This window comes from Stegodyphus dumicola, chromosome 3 (genome assembly GCF_044657685.1).
Source record: "Stegodyphus dumicola isolate Sdum_Otavi_A_Nest chromosome 3, ASM4465768v1".
NCBI classification, from domain to species: domain Eukaryota; kingdom Metazoa; phylum Arthropoda; class Arachnida; order Araneae; family Eresidae; genus Stegodyphus; species Stegodyphus dumicola.
The window spans coordinates 195,703,488-195,720,619 of record NC_140770.1 but is presented as its reverse complement, the minus strand read 5'-3'; the positions used below and the strand labels follow the sequence as shown (position 1 = coordinate 195,720,619).

The 17,132-nt window shown below is 36.0% G+C and overlaps 1 protein-coding gene across 1 annotated transcript in view; it reads right to left on the bottom strand.

Annotated features, from left to right (window-relative positions):
- Window positions 1-17,132, bottom strand: part of LOC118202907 (RNA binding protein fox-1 homolog 1-like) — a 124,845-nt gene that overhangs the window by 66,011 nt on the left and 41,702 nt on the right. The window contains exon 5 of the mRNA XM_085813715.1: window positions 1,040-1,121. Within this exon, the coding sequence (XP_085669841.1) occupies window positions 1,040-1,121 (82 nt within the window). The remainder of the gene's footprint in view (window positions 1-1,039; window positions 1,122-17,132) is intronic.

Here is a 17,132-nt window from a genome sequence, read left to right as displayed (position 1 = left end):
TTTCCGTCTGGGAGGCTGACAGAACAGACAAGAAGGATATTTTCATTGTTGTATCAAATGCACAATGTGTCTGGTTAATGCTTTTCGTGAGGTTCTTGTTTTGTCATTGTGCTTCATCATGTTCCTTAATCACTCTTTCTTTTTTCTGTGCACTGTTTTTTTAAAATAAAAACTGAAATTGCTACTTCTTTTGATGATTTTAGGAGATACAAAATTATTAAGGTATTAAGGAGGTTTCTATTTTTAGTAACTTTTAAAAGGGTCGATAATGGATTTATTCGTATAATACTAAACAAAGCTTTTGTAATGAAAGATTTTATTTTCAAGGAAAAATAGTGACATTTTTAATTCAATCTTACACAGGAAAATAGATTAAGCAAAAGCATGTTAATCCAATTTGCTGAAAAAGGTTTTATTACAAAATTTATGATTGGACTATGCATGAATAAATATTTTTGTTAAAATGAGATAATATATTTTTAGTATTCCAAAGTATGGGCATTCAGATTAATATCGGTGCTATGGAAACAAAAGCTCTACGGTTATCGCGTATTTAATTGCCATAAGCACACTAAAATTTTAATACTGAAATTTAATGAAAACAATGCAATACTTTACTTGAAATTAAAAAAAAAATCCTGATTTTTTATACATTAAATCACTATATTGGCAATGAAAGATTTCGTAAAAACGTCGTAAAATTATAATAATTTATTTTAAAACTAATTTAATAGTTTTAATATTGAAGTTCATTAAATATAAACCACAGTGCTTATTCCCATTTATTTATAATAAAGAAAAAGAAGTAAAAAAAAAAGACTCTCCTTTAATTTCAAATAATATTTATTAAAAGAAGGTAAAGAAATTTATTTAACAACATTAAAAATTAAAAAAAAGTTTAGTATTTATATGTTTAAAAAAAGAGTTTAATGATAGGATTTGTTTAAGAAAAGCATTTCTTTCAGAGCTGTCAAAAGAAAGGAACACAGAAAATGTTAAGATAATACCAGATAAAAAATAGTTTTACGCCTGCACTTACTTTCATCTATGGTTGTTTTCGTCTTACCATTTGGAATTGTTGGCAGTTTTTTTGTCTGAACCCTTGCTGTTGCATTGTTCACCTGTATACATATTGGACGGAGCAATATGTAAGTAAAAGAAATAACGTAAGAAAATTTAATTAATTTGCATGAAAAGTTCATTTAAAATAAAAAAGGAACTGAATACATACATCAAGTTATGCATCATTTTAAGATATTTCATTTGTCAGAAAATAAAACAGCTTATAAACTTGAAAAAAAAATTAAATAACATATCTTTAATAAATATTTTGGTATTCCTAATACTATAATTTTATAATTAGAGTCAACTAAGTTTCTGAAAGTCTTCTTCTTTTGAAATATAAAATGTTTGCTAGTTTGTTACTTAAAGAGAAATTTCCTCTTAAAGGAAACATCTTCGTATAAAATAAAATATTTTCTAAAGAAATTTTCAGAAGTTAAATTCCACACTTTCAAAAGTTTCGTTTTTCAAAACATAAAATTTTTGAGTGTACAATAAAATTTAAAAAATGCAAAGTATTATAATCATAACATTAAATAGTCTGAATTGTGGTTGAAGTTAAAATATTTTCTTTCCTATTTAAAGGAATTTTTGGTTTCCTATTTATTTAATTTTACGTAATCATGAGGCGTTCTGCAGTTCTAAACAGTGTAGAGTTTCAGTTTAAATATTTTATTGAATATAGAGCACTAATATTAAGATTTTGTATTTAAAAACATTCTTGGTTGTATTAAAATTAGGAATTACTTGCTACTGATTCCAGATATGAAGGAATTTGATGCGATATAGTTCATCTCAACACTTATGAAATAACAATGGTATTAAAAACTAAATCTAAATTGAAATTCTCAATAAAACTGAGTCCCCTGAAAAGTAAACATATTTAAATACAGTTTATTGAAATTTTTGAGCTAAGGAAGCATTTTAGCTTTGTGCATAAATATGTATATATATTCATGTAAATGATGAAAAACATAAAATGATTGTACGAATAGTTTTCCGAATTACTGTTGCCAGTCTCTGTCAGTTAAAGCTCTTGAAAATGCTCTTCAAATACAGTAAAAAAAAGTTTTCAATTAAATTTAAGGGAGGCGATAAGAAAGAACAAATGCTTCCTTAACTAGAAAACAAAAATATAAGAAAAATTGAAAAATTAATTAAATGAAATCTTATAGGTTAACTGCAGCAGACGTTTTTCTGATAAATTAAATTTTGAATTTTTTTCAAGTAAGAACGGTACATAAGCAGCATACCACATTTCAAGACATAAAGAAAGATATATGAGCGATTAATTTCAAAAGCAATATATTTCAGATTCTTTATTATAAAACATCCGTATGCACTTTGTAAGGATCTTAAGTTTTACTAACGTTTATTTTATTTTAAATCTTTACTATCACTTCTTATTTTCTACTTCCGGCCATAATTAAAAGCTTTAACTTATTTATGCAAATTTGTCTTGCGAACGCCAAGTGCTTAAGTTGTGGCTTTTTGCCAAGCAAGAGAGAGGAAGGAGTGATTAAAAGCTGGCCGTTTGCCTGCTTTAATCACTCACTTGCAGTTTTACTCTGTTGCTGGTTGCCTTCAAGGCCAGAGGATTAATCCTCTTGATAATTTTAAACGTATCGTAGTGTTAACAGTTCTCTGTACTACATACGGCCTTTCTGTTAATATACGGCCAATCTTCAAGTAGACACTTGTTTATTAATCCAAAGTTAGTTTAGTTAGAATTTAGTTAATATTTTTATATTCTTACGTTCAGACCACAAGTGGTTGGTCTCTGTATTCCGAAGTCCGGAAATCATTGTAAAGAGAGAAAAATAAAGGGTTTCGTATACCCTTCCTGTGTATCTTGTCTACTTCCCACATTTATTGAACATAGCTTTAGTAAGCTCCCTGTTCCGAGTCAGGTCATTTCATGTTCCCCAAGCAAGTAAGGAGGAACACTGAACTTGATAGTGGCGCCCGACGAAGAAGAATAACCATGGCCGAGTTTCAAGAAGAACCTGTGCTGCCTGCAGAAGCGGCTCAGAATCCAGAAATGCCAGCTGCCGCCCTGGAAGGATTTGGTTACATCGTCCAGACCATGCGCGCATCGATGAAACCAGAAGCAACATTTAATGGAAACTCACCGGTAACCAGTTTTTTGGAAAAATTGGAGGACCACTTCATGATGTATCCCGTGCATGAATTCCAAAAAGTCACCTTAGCTACCAGCGCTTTGAGGGGCCAAGCGCTTAATTGGTTCAAATGTATAGGCAGGAGTCTCTTGGGTCAAGCGGGAAGTCCATCCTATACTTACGAAAATTTCAAGACTGCCCTAGTAAAAGCCTTCCCTGTCGTAAGGGATCGTGCAAAATTAGAAACGGAACTTTTCAGCATATACCAGAAACGAATTGAAAATCTCTCAAGCTTTATTTTAAGAAAAATTCACGTCTTCAAACTCTTGTATAGAAACCGTCCGGATCCTGAGATAATTCAAGTGATTTTGCCGAGGTTACTTCCCCAAGTACAAGACTTTATTGAATTAAGGAATCCGACTACACTGGAAAAGTTATTTGAGCTAGCAATCCAGTTTGAAAGTAGAAGAACGGCGGACATTGAAAGAAGACGCCGATATGAGCAACGAAACCAATTTGGTGCGCCAAGCAATCCAGGAAAAAGTCTGAAGGCCAGTGGAAAAAGAAGGAAAGCATGGAAAGGAAGAAACAAGATTGAAACTAAAACGGATTTCTGCTGACGGGAGGGTTCGGAAATCCGAAGGCCAAGAAAACCCCTCTTCCTTCAAGTTAAATACACTGATGGTGAAAAATGTGACTCTTCCAAAGATTGAAGTGTTGGTGAATAATATCCCAGCCACCGCACTCCTGGGTAGCGGCGCGCAGTGTTCCTGTGTGGCAGAAGATTTTTTTAGGAAGTATGTTCGTAAATACCGCATATATAATTCGGATAATACGACAGTGTTAGCTGCGCAGGGAGAAAGATGCAAGTGTATAGATAAATTACCGCTATACGTTCGTATCAAGGACGAACAAGTAAAGATTATGTTTTTTATAGTAAAGAATCTGCAAGCACATATCATCTTAGGGATAGATTTTCTTTCAGAGCCAGAAGCAACACTGGATTTTAACGAAGCGTCCCTTAAGCTGACGATGAAACCAGTTCGAGAAGAGAAAACAGAACCACCAATGTTAAACCTTGACCACCTGCCTAAGGAAGAGCAACAAAAAATCCGACATGTGGTAAGTGAATTTGCTTCGTTATTTAGTGATATTCCAGGATTTACTCAAGTTACTAACCATAGTATCGACACCGGAGATTCACTGGCAGTTCGCCACAAACCATACCGGTATGATAAGAATAAAGAAAAAATTATAGAGTGGCACATTAGAGATATGTTACGTAAAAAGATCATAACGCCCATCTCAAGTAGTTATGCTAGCCCGGTTGTTTTATGTAAGAGAAACAATGACTATCCAGTAACACATCCAAAAAGGTGGCGTTTTGCGATTGACTATCGTAAATTAAACTCCATGACTAAATATCCGGTATATCCGTTACCTATTATTGAAGAAATTCTAAGGAACATAACTTCTACCAAATACATGACGACTTTAGACTTAACGACTGGTTATTTTCAAATAGGGGTTAGACCGGAAGACGTGCCTAAGACTGCTTTTATAACCAAGTCTGGCACTTATGCATTCCTGCGTATGCCGTTTGGCCTTTCAGGGGCACCGGCAACATTTCAGCGATGTATGGACATTGTGCTAAGGCCTGTTCTTGGAAAGTCCACATTTATCTATTTAGACGATATCATTATTACTAGTGATAATCTCGACCAACATGTACAGGATTTAAGACAGGTGTTTTCATTATTAAATGAGGCCGGTCTAAAAGTTAATGTCGAAAAGTGCAAATTTGCAGACCCTGAATTAAAATACTTAGGTTATAAAATATCTCAGAAAGGAATCGAGACAGACGAATCAAAAATAATCGCTGTGCAAGAGTATCCGCCGCCAAATACGGAGAAGAAGCTCTCTTCTTTTCTAGGACTTTGTTCATATTATAGGTCCTTTATAAAAGATTTTGCAGCTATTGCTGAACCATTGTTAAAATTAAAAAGGAAAAAGGCAAGATTCTCGTGGACAGCCGAAGCCAATAGTGCTTTGGAAAAATTAAAGCAAGCATTAACGCAAGCCCCGGTTTTGAAATTTCCTGAAAAGGATGAAAATTTAGAAATTTCAGCGGATGCTTCGGATTATGCGAAGGCGCGGTACTTTCGCAAAATCAGCAGCCCGTGACATTTTTTAGTCGAATTTTAAATCAAACACAAAGAAATTATTCCGCGACCGAGAGAGAGGCATTTGGAGTTCTGTTAGCAGTGCAAAAGTTCCGAGTCTATTTTGGAAGGGCGCCAATAACAGTGTATTCTGATCATGCGGCGGTAACTAGATTGTACTCAGGGAAAAACGTATCCCCAACGTTAATAAGATGGGCACTCAAATTACAAGAGTATAATCTGGTAATCAAGCACACCCCCGGAAAGGAAAATATCGTAGCAGATGCCCTATCCAGAATAAAAATAGATGAAGAAGGTAATACTGTAAAGGTGGCAATGCTCACAGCATTTACAATAAATTCCTCAGAAACTGTAATAACCGAACTGGGTAAGGATCCTGAATTTAGAAACGTTTATGAGTATTTAAAGGATCCTGAAAATTTTAGCCACCAAGATATTGTGGCGATAAGAAATAGAGTGGCCCATTACGAACTAATAGATGGTCTATTATGTTATACAAAAACTACAAATTCCAACAACGAATTTCGACCTGTTATCCCAGCTAGTCTTAGATTAAATATCCTGCGGGAGTTACACGACAGCCTTTTAGCTTCTCATGTTGGTATTCGAAAAACTATCCAACGCGTACGCGAAGCAGTGTATTTTCCTGAACTGCAAAAGTTAACAAGGGGTATGTCCAGTCCTGCCCATTATGTCAAGCAGTTAATTATATTAATTTCCGCCCGGCCGGGTTTCTAAATAGTATTAAATCCGAATTTCCAAATGAAATAATTGGCATCGATTTATTGGGCCCTTTCCCAAAAAGTCAGTTAAATAAAAGTCGCTATCTCCTTGTTATGGTTGATCATTTTAGTAAGTGGACCGAAATTGTTCCCGTAAAACGAGCCTCCGCGAAATTAGTTACTGATTCTATTTTAAATAAATATATTTTAAAATACGTCGCGCCCCTAAAAGTTATATCGGATAATGGTCCTCAATTTGTAAGTAATATATTTGAAGACATGTGCCAAAAACTGGGCATACGTCATTTAAAAATGGTCCCGTATCGGCCGCAATCAAATATAGCGGAACGGGTCAGTAGAAATATAGTGAAAATTATCCGTAGTTATGTTAAAAATTTTCATAAAAGCTGGGATAACTATGTCAATGAATTAGCTTTCGCCCTTAGGACCGCAAAACATGATACAACGGGGAAAACTCCTGCTCAGTTATTTTTAGGCAGAAAGATTATAACGCCGTTAGATAAATTATTTTATGTTCAACAAAAAGCCCCAGAATTTAAAATGGGTGATATAGAAAAATTAATTAAAGAAGCAAAAAAGAACACTGAAGTAGCACAGAGAAAACAAAAACTTTATTACGATTTGAAATGACGGGGAGTAACTTATAAAGTAGGAGATGAAGTATTAAAAATTAAGCATTCACTTTCTTCAGCACCAGAAGATAAAACTGCCAAATTTTTTCCACGATTTGAAGGACCATATGTCATAGAAAAAATAACTCACGCTGTAGTGGTGTTAAAAGCCAGGAATGGTGAAACATGCTCCGAAAACATTGACCAGATAAAACCATTCTATGACCGTAATAAAATGCAAATATTTAAAGATCTTTTGCAGGATCAGGCACGGCAGGCACAAATTCCAGAGGTGGAACAACGACAAGCACAAGGGCAAGCCATAAGAGGCAGGAGCAATTGAAAAAAACTTTCCCCTTGGAAAATTGAAGGTAACAAGAAAAAGAAGCCGTTCCACCGACCAGAAAAGAGAGCGCACGACCACCCCCAGAATGAAGAAAGGAGAAGTACGACGAATGCAAAGAGAGCCAGGAGAAATAACGGCAACTATAACCCGGCTCCCAAACGGAAGATCTACCCATCGGACAGGAGTCTACGCAGCTAATGTCGACGAATTGCGGAAGGAACACCTGCTGCGGAGGCAAAGAAACAAAGAAAATTTGAACAGCCAGCAACGAGATCCAAGCAGGAACGAGAGAGAAGTGTCCCGGTTCCGCCAAGACCAGCTGCCATCAAACGGCCAAGACCACAGGCAGAGGCGAAAAAGAAAGTCTTCAAGGCTGACCGAACTGGAAGGAAAAGAAAGCTCATAGAGGAAGGAACTGAAGGGCGAGCCCGCACAAGAAGGAAGATAAACCAAACGCTAATCTTCGCTACCTTCCAGGACTGGGCAGAAAAAAGAATGTCCGAATATCACAAAGATAAGTAAAACTTTATGTTACTTTGCAACCTTAAGTTAATCTTTCGTTCTTACTGCAAGTGGCAGAATTCAAGACGTTTTACCTCATGTGAGGTCTACCTTTATCGCCGAAAAGGCGGGAAATGAGTTGTTACCTATTTTTGTATTATGTTTTTGAATTAGTCGCGAGTAAAACTAAAATTAATATATAAGAGGAATGTGTAAATACTTGAATATTGTAAAAGTTATTGTATAAAATTTTATTTAAAAGATTCTGGCAAGAAAGAAGTTTTAGTCTGAAAGACTTTTGAAATGTAGTATGTAGAAGAATTGGTACTTGCTTGGAAAAGAATAGAAGTTAACAATGTACTACTAATGTATGTTTTAAAATGCGTAAAATTAACGGCACGTTAATAAGTTCTCATATACAATGTGAACTGTTATTTTAAGCGTTAAAAAATACTGTGATATGTTAAAAGTGAAAGTAATGCCAAAAAATTTTAACTTATTCGTGTGACTGTAAAAAGAGAAAATTATTGTGAATATGTGTTAAAGGTTGAATGAGTGTAGTTAGGCTCTCTGACGCTACACTTCAGAGTTAGCCACTTTCAGAATAGTACCTCAGGGTTTAGAGATGAATATAAGGTGTGTTATGAGTTCTTGTTATGTTGAATTTTAACACGTTAGTGTTTTGATTGCAGGCGTTAGTGTTGAACACTTGCACATAAACACATTCGTGTTTGGTGTTTTCTTTTACAAGACATGTCAGAGAGCACAGGGAGATAATTAAATAAAGTCATGAATGAAATAAGAATGTTAAGAGAAATAGAAATATTCATGTCACTTGCCATTTAATTGTGTAACATTTCATTAAACTAGTTTTCCTTCCAGATCTCTGGAAGGAACCAGATTTCAACTAACAACTCCTGTTTAGATGCAGTACAGATGAAAAGTAATTGTCCATGGAATTGATAATGTAAAAACGAATTTTTTTTTTAAATTTCTAGTTTCTAGTGAGAAATGTTTGTAAAAGATTTGTAAGGATCTTAAGTTTTACTAACGTTTATTTTATTTTAAATCTTTACTATCACTTCTTATTTTCTACTTCCGGCCAGAATTATAAGCGTGAATGATTTTATGCAAAGTTGTCTGGCGAACGCCAAGTATTTAAGTGTGGCCTTTTTGCCAAGAGAGAGAGAGGAAGCAGTGAGTTCGAAGCAGGCCGCTTACCTTAGAAGTTACGCAGTTGCTATTTGCCTTCCAGGCCAGAGGTTTTAATCCTCTTGATAAATTAAACGTATTGTAGTGTTCACAGTCTCTGTGCTACATAAGCTTCCTGTTATTATAAGGCCAATCTTATTCTAAAGTTAAATTAGAGTTTAGTTTTATTTTTATACCTTTTACGTTAGACCCCGAGTGGAGGGTCATTGTATTCCGAAGTACAGAAGTCATTGTATATAAAGAAAAATAAAGGGTCTTGTATACCCTTCGTCTGTATCCTGTCTACTTACTACAATTAGTGAACATAGCTTTAGTAAGCTCTCTGTTCCTAGTCAGGTCATTGTATGTTTCCGAAGAAGGTTAGAAGAAACATTGAACCTGATAGTGGCGCCCGACGAAGAATAAGCATGGCCGAATTTCAAGAAGAACCTGTGCTGCCTGCAGAAACGGCTCAGAATCCAGAAATGCCAGCTGCCGCTCTGGAAGGATTTGGGTACATCGTCCAGACCATGCGCGCTTCGATGAAACCAGAAGCAACGTTTAATGGAAACTCACAGGTAACCAGTTTTTTGGAAACATTGGATGACCACTTCATGCTCTACCCCGTGCACGAGTTTCAAAAAGTTACCTTAGCTACCAGCGCTTTGAGTTGCCAAGCGCTTAACTGGTTCAAATGTATCGGCAGAAGTCTCTTGGGTCAAGCAGGAAGTCCCACCTATACTTAAGAAAATTTCGAGACTGCCCTACTAAAAGCCTTCCCTGTTGTAAGGGATCGTGCGAAATTAGAAACAGAACTTTTCAGTATATATCAACAAAGAATGGAAAACCTCTCGAGCTTTATTTTAAGAAAAATTCACGTTTTCAAGCTCTTGTATGGAAACCGTCCGAATCCTGAAATAATTCAAGTGATTTTGCCGAGGTTACTACCCCAAGTGCAAGACTTTATTGAATTACGAAATCCGACTACACTGGAAAAGTTATTTGAGCTAGCAATGCAGTTTGAAAGTAGAAGAACGGCGGACGTCGAAAGAAGAAGCCAATATCAACAGCGAAACCAATTTGGTACGCCAAGACTACAGCAAACTCAAGCACATGGCTACGGAGAAAAAGCGAATCAGTGGGCAAGGAAACCCGAGCATTCAAAAACAGCCGGCGAACGTCGACAGTTCAATAGCAACCCAGGAAAAAAGTCTCAAGGCCAGTGGAGAAAGAAGGAAAGCACCGAAAGGAAAAATAATTTAAACTAAAACGGATTTCTGCTGACGAGAGGGTGCGGAAATCTGAAGGCCACGAAAACCCCTCTTCCTACAAGTTAAATACAGTAATGGTGAAAAATTTAACTCTTCCGAAGATTGAAGTCTTGGTAAATAATATCCCGGGCACCGCACTCCTGGATACCGGCGCGCAGTGTTCCTGTGTGGCAGAAGTCTTTTCGCAAATACCGCATATATAATGCGGATAATACAACAGTATTAGCGGCGCAAGGAGAACAATGTAAGTGCGTAGGTAAAGTACCTTTGTACATCCGTATCAAGGACGAACAAGTAAAGGTGATGTTTTTTATAGTAAAGAATTTGCAAGCAAATTTAATCCTAGGAATAGACTTTCTTTCAGACGCACAAGCTACACTGGATTTTAATGCAGCGTCCCTTAAGCTGACGATGAAACCAGTGCGTGTAGAAAAGGTTGAACCGCCAAGGTTAAATCTTGACCACCTGCCTAAGGACGAGCAAGATAGAATCCGACAAGTGGTAAGTGAATTTGCTTCCTTATTTAGTGATATTCCAGGATTTACTCAGGTTACTAACCATAGTATTGACACCGGAGATGCATTGCCGGTTCGTCAAAAACCATACCGGTATGATAAGAATAAGGAAAAAATTATAGAATGGCATATTACCGATATGCTACGTAAAAAGATCATAACGCCTATCTCAAGTAGTTATGCTAGTCCGGTGGTTTTATGTAAGAAAAATAATGATTATCCTTTGGAGCATCCAAAAAGGTGGAGATTCGCTATTGATTACCGTAAATTAAATTCCATAACGAAATATCCGGTATATCCGTTACCGATCATAGAAGAAATTTAAAGGAACATAAAATCAACCAAATTTATGACGACTTTAGACTTAACGAATGGTTATTTTCAAATAGGGGTCAGGCCTGAGGACGTGCCTAAGACTGCTTTTATAACCAAGTCTGGCACTTATGCATTTTTGCGTATGCCGTTTGGCCTTTCAGGCGCCCCAGCAACATTTCAGCGATGCATGGACATTGTGTTAAGACCTGTTCTTGGAAAGTCCACATTTATCTATTTAGACGATATCATTATTACTAGTGATAATCTCGACCAACATATACAGGATTTAAGACAGGTGTTTTCTTTATTAAATGAGGCCGGTCTAACAGTTAATGTCGAAAAGTGCAAATTTGCAGACCCTGAATTAAAATATTTAGGTTACAAAATATCGCAAAAAGGGATCGAGACAGATGAATCAAAAATAATCGCTGTACAAAAGTATCCGACTCCAAACACGGCAAAGAAGCTCTCTTCTTTTCTAGGACTTTGTTCATATTATAGGTCCTTTATAAAAGATTTTGCGGCTATCGCTGAGCCATTGTTAAAATTAAAAAGGAAAAAGGCAAGATTCTCGTGGACGGCTGAAGCCAATAGTGCTTTCGAAAAATTAAAACAAGCATTAACGCAAGCCCCTGTGTTGAAATTTCCTGAAAAGGATGAAAATTTAGAAATTTCAGCGGATGCTTCGGATTATGCGGTAGGAGCGGTACTTTCGCAAAATCAGCAGCCCGTGGCATTTTTTAGCCGAACTTTAAATCAAACACAAAGAAACTATTCCGCGACCGAGAGAGAGGCACTTGCAGTTCTGTTAGCAGTGCAAAAGTTCCGAGTCTATTTTGGAAAGGCGCCGATAACAGTATATTCTGATCATGCGGCGGTAACTAGATTGTACTCAGGGAAAAATTTATCCCCAAGGTTAATAAGATGGGCACTCAAGCTGCAAGAATATAATCTGGTAATCAAGCATACCCCCGGAAAGGAAAATATCGTAGCAGATGCCCTATCACGAATTAAATTAGACGAACAGGGTAATACCGTAAAAGTTGCAATGCTGATAGCGTGTACAATAAATTCCCGAGAAACTGTAATAACCGAACTGGGTAAGGATCCTGAGTTTGGAAGTATTTATGAGTATTTGAAGGATCCTGAAAATTTTAGCCACCAAGATATTGTGGCGATAAGAAATAGGGCGGCCCATTACGAACTAATAGATGGTCTATTATTTTATACAAAAACTACAAATTCCAACAACGAATTTCGACCTGTTATCCCAGCTAGTCTTAGATTAAATATCCTGCAGGAGCTCCATGACAGCCCTTTAGCTTCTCATGCTGGTATTCGAAAAACTATCCAACGCGTACGCGAGGCAGTCTACTTTCTTGAACTGCAAAAGTTAACAAGGGCGTATGTCCAGTCCTGCCCAACATGTCAAGCAGTTAATTATATTAATTTCCGCCCGGCCGGGTTTCTAAATAGTATTAAATCCGAATTTCCAAATGAAATAATCGGCATCGATTTATTGGGCCCTTTCCCAAAAAGTCAGTTAAACAAAAGTCGCTATCTCCTTGTTATGGTTGATCATTTTAGTAAATGGACCGAAATTGTTCCCTTAAAACGAGCCTCCGCGAAATTAGTTACTGATTCTATTTTAAATAAATATATTTTAAAATACGGGGCGCCCCTAAAAGTTATATCGGATAATGGTCCTCAATTTGTAAGTAATATATTTGAAGACATGTGCCAAAAACTGGGCATACGTCATTTAAAAATGGTCCCGTATCGGCCGCAATCAAATATAGCGGAACGGGTCAACAGAAATATAGTGAAAATTATCCGTAGTTATGTTAAAAATTTTCATAAAAGCTGGGATAACTATGTCAATGAATTTGCTTTCGCCCTTAGGACCGCAAAACATGATACAACGGGCAAAACTCCTGCTGAGTTATTTCTAGGCAGAAAGGTTATAACACCGTTAGATAAACTATTTTATGTGCAACAAAGAGCCCCAGAATTTAAAATGGGTGATATAGAAAAACTAATAAAAGAAGCAAAAAAGAATACGGAAGTAGCACAAAGAAAACAGAAGTTATACTATGATCTGAAACGACGGGGAGTAACTTATAAAGTAGGGGTATACTTATAAAGTTATAAAGTTTTAAAAATAACTTATAAAATTTTAAAAATCAAGCATTCACTTTCTTCAGCACCAGAAGATAAAACTGCCAAATTTTTTCCACGCTTTGAAGGACCATATGTTATAGAAAAAATAACTCACGCTGTTGTAGTGTTAAAGGCAAGAAATGGTGAAACCTGTTCCGCAAATATTGATCAAATTAAACCCTACTTCGATCGTAATAAAATGAAAATCTTTTCAGATCTTTTGCAGGATCCGGTACGGCAGACACCGCAGGTACAAGTTCCAGAGGTGGGAAAACGACAAGTACAAGGGCAAGCCAATGAGAGACAGAAGCAAGTGAAAAGAAAATTGCCCCGCGGAAAAACTGAAGGTAAAAAGAAAAAGAAGCCGTTCCACCGTCCAGAAAACAGAGTGCACGAACACCCCCAGAATGAAGAAGGGAGAAGGACGACGTATGTGGAAAGGACCGGGAGAAAGGACGGCAACTATAACCCGGCTGTGAAACGGAAGATTGACTCATCCGACAGAACTCTCCGCAGCAAAAGTCGCCGAACTGCGGAAGGGCCATCAGCGGCGGAGGAAAAAGTACAAGAAAAATTTGAACGGCCAACAACGAGGTCCAAGCAGGATCACGACGGAAGTTTCCCGGTTCCACCAAGACCAGCTGCCTTCAAACGGCCAAGACCACAAGCAGAGCACAAAAGGAAAGTGTTCAAGTGTGGCCGTACTGGTGAAAAACGGAAGCTTCCAGAGGAAAGCACTGAAGGGCGAGCCCGTACAAGAAGGAGGATCAACCAAGCTACTATCAGCTATACCTTTAAAGACTGGGCCCAGAAAAGGATGTCTGAATATTACAAAGATAAGTAAAATTTTATGTTACTTTACAAACTTAAGTTAATCTTTCATTCTTACTGCAAGTGGCAGATTTCAAGAAGTTTTACCTCATGCGAGGTCTACCTTTATCGCCAAAAGGGCGAGAAATGAGTTGTGACCGATTTTCTTATTATGTTTTTCAATTACTCGCGCGTAAAACTAAAGTTGATGTATAATAGCGTTGTGTAAAGACTTAAATATTGTAAATAGTTATTGTATAAATTTTATTTAAAACATTCTAGCAAGAGAGAAGTTTTAGTCTGAAAGACTTTTTGAAATGTAGTATTATTTCAATGTAGAAAGAATTGGCACTTGCTTTGAAAAGAATAGAAGTTAACAATGTACTACTAATGTATGTTTTCAAATGTGTAAAATTAACGGCATGTTGATATGTTCTTGTATACATGTGAACTGTTATTTTGAATGTTAAGAAATACCGTCATATGGTAAAAGTGAAAGTAATGTTAAAAATTTGTTATTCGTGTGACTGTAAAGATTAAATCATGGTGAATATGTGTTAAAGGTTGAATGATGTAGTTAGGCTCTCTGACGCTACACTTTAGAGTTAGCCACTTTCAGAATAGTACCTCAGGGTTTAGAGTTGAAAGTAGGGTGTGTTAAGAGGTCTCGTATGTTGAATTTTAACACGTTAGTGTTTTGATTGTAGGAGGAAGTGTGGCACACGTAGACAGAAACACATACGTGTTTGGTGTTCTTTTACAACACATGTCAGAGAGCACGGGGAGAGATAATTAAAATAGTCATGAATGAAATAAGAATGTTAAGAGAAGTATATTCTATATGTTAATTGCAATGTCATTCTGTAACATTTCATTAAACTAGTTTTCCTTCCAGATCTCTGGAAGGAACCAGAATTGAATAAATCTCCTGTTTAGATGCAGTACAGATGAAAAAAAAAAAAAAGATTGTTGTATATCCCGGGAGCTTCTATTGTAATAAATTTCTTTCTTTTAAATTTTCTAGTTTCTAGCTAAGTTATGATTGTAAAAGGTTGGCCTCGCGTTAGTTTTTAGAGCTAAAAGTTTTCAACAAGGTCGTTTTAGACCTCAGTTTCAAACAAGTTAACTCTGGCTGGAAGTATGTAAGGATCTTAAGTTTTACTAACATTTATTTTATTTTAAATCTTTACTATCACTTCTTATTTTCTACTTCCGGCCAGAATTATAAGCGTGAAGGATTTTATGCAAAGTTGTCTGACGAACGCCAAGTATTTAAGTGTGGCCTTTTTGCCAAGAGAGAGAGTTCGCAGTGAGTTCGAAGCAGTGAGTTCGAAGCAGGCCGCTTACCTTAGAAGTTACGCAGTTGCTATTTGCCTTCCAGGCCAGAGGTTTTAATCCTCTTGATAAATTAAACGTATTGTAGTGTTCACAGTCTCTGTGCTACATACGCTTCCTGTTATTATAAGGCCAATCTTATTCTAAAGTTAAATTAGAGTTTATTTTTATTTTTATACCTTTTACGTTAGACCCCGAGTGGAGGGTCATTGTATTCCGAAGTACGGAAGTCATTGTATATAAAGAAAAATAAAGGGTCTTGTATACCCTTCGTCTGTATCCTGTCTACTTACTACAATTAGTGAACATAGCTTTAGTAAGCTCTCTGTTCCTAGTCAGGTCATTGTATGTTTCCGAAGAAGGTTAGAAGAAACATTGAACCTGATAGATTGGCCTCGCGTTAGATTCTAGAGCTAAAAGTTTTCAACAAGGTCGTTTTAGACTTTAGTTTCAAACTAATTAACTCTGGCGGAAAGTATGTAAGGATCTTAAGTTTTACTAACGTTTATTTTATTTTAAATCTTTACTATCACTTCTTCTTTTCTACTTCCGGCCAGAATTAAAAGCTTTAACTTATTTATGCAAATTTGTTTTGCGAACGCCAAGTACTTAAGTTGTGGCTTTTTGCCAAGCAAGAGAGAGGAAGGAGTGATTAGGAGCAGGCCGCTTGCCATTGCAGTTTTACTCGGTTGCTGGCTGCCTTCAATGCCAGAGGTTTAATCCTCTTGATAATTTTAAACGTATCGTAGTGTTAACAGTTCTCTGTACTACATACGGCCTTTCTGTTTATATACGGCCAATCTTCAAGTAGACACTTTTTTATTAATCCAAAGTTAGTTTAGTTAGAATTTAGTTAATATTTTTATATTCTTACGTTCAGAACACAAGTGGTTGGTCTCTGTATTCCGAAGTCCGAAAATCGTTGTAAAGAGAGAAAAATAAAGGGTTTCGTATACACTTCCTGTGTATCTTGTCTACTTCCCACATTTATTGAACATAGCTTTAGTAAGCTCCCTGTTCCGAGTCAGGTCATTTCATGTTCCCCAAGCAAGTAAGGAGGAACACTGAACCTGATAACTTAACACACAATTCATAAAAATACAGAAAACATCATGGTTTTTTTTATTGCTTTAAAATAATAATTTTGAATTGTATTTTAGAAAATGAGATTCCTGAAAAGTCATTCGAGACTGCCAAACGTTTTTCACCATTCTGATATTTTTAAATAAACTATAATTCCTAGAGATGTTTAAATTATTTTGTAAATATATCTCATTTTGTTTTTGTCAATATCTCTCCTTTTTTCTTCGATCTTGTAAATATAAATTATATATTAACCTCTAAAAGTGCATAGTTTCACCCCTTTATTTAATTTTTAAAACAGATTCTGAATATAACTAAATGCAATTTGATAGAGCATATCGTATATCGTAAATAAAACCTCTTGAATCACTCACATGATGTTCATAATTTATTGTTACAAACTACAGATATATATAAACGTACAATTATATCCATAATGATGTACAGTTTTTCTAATTGTATGAGATATGCGAGAATGCATAATACAGCTAAACAACCAGATACTTAACTGCCGAGTTGAATAAGATAGCAATGAAGTATAGCTGGTTGGGAATGCAGAAATATATTTGTTCAATGTTGGTAAGTCAGATCGAACTTTGTAGGCTATCACAAATGTTGTTACTGTATCAAAGAGACTGATAATGTTAGCATATTCTAAATTAACTTTAGAAATGGTCCATGATCACAAAAGAATTTTAAATATCTTGACGTATGCATATCCTAACTCATTTATAACTAGCATAAGAATCTCTATATTGTCATTTACAGAAGAGTCTTTCGTGTGGTTTCTTTTTCAAATTTACATGAGTTGATGATACATATCTTTTGTAATTAATCACGAGCATAATTTTCCCTGATAAACTTGATGCAACGTTTATTAGTCGAA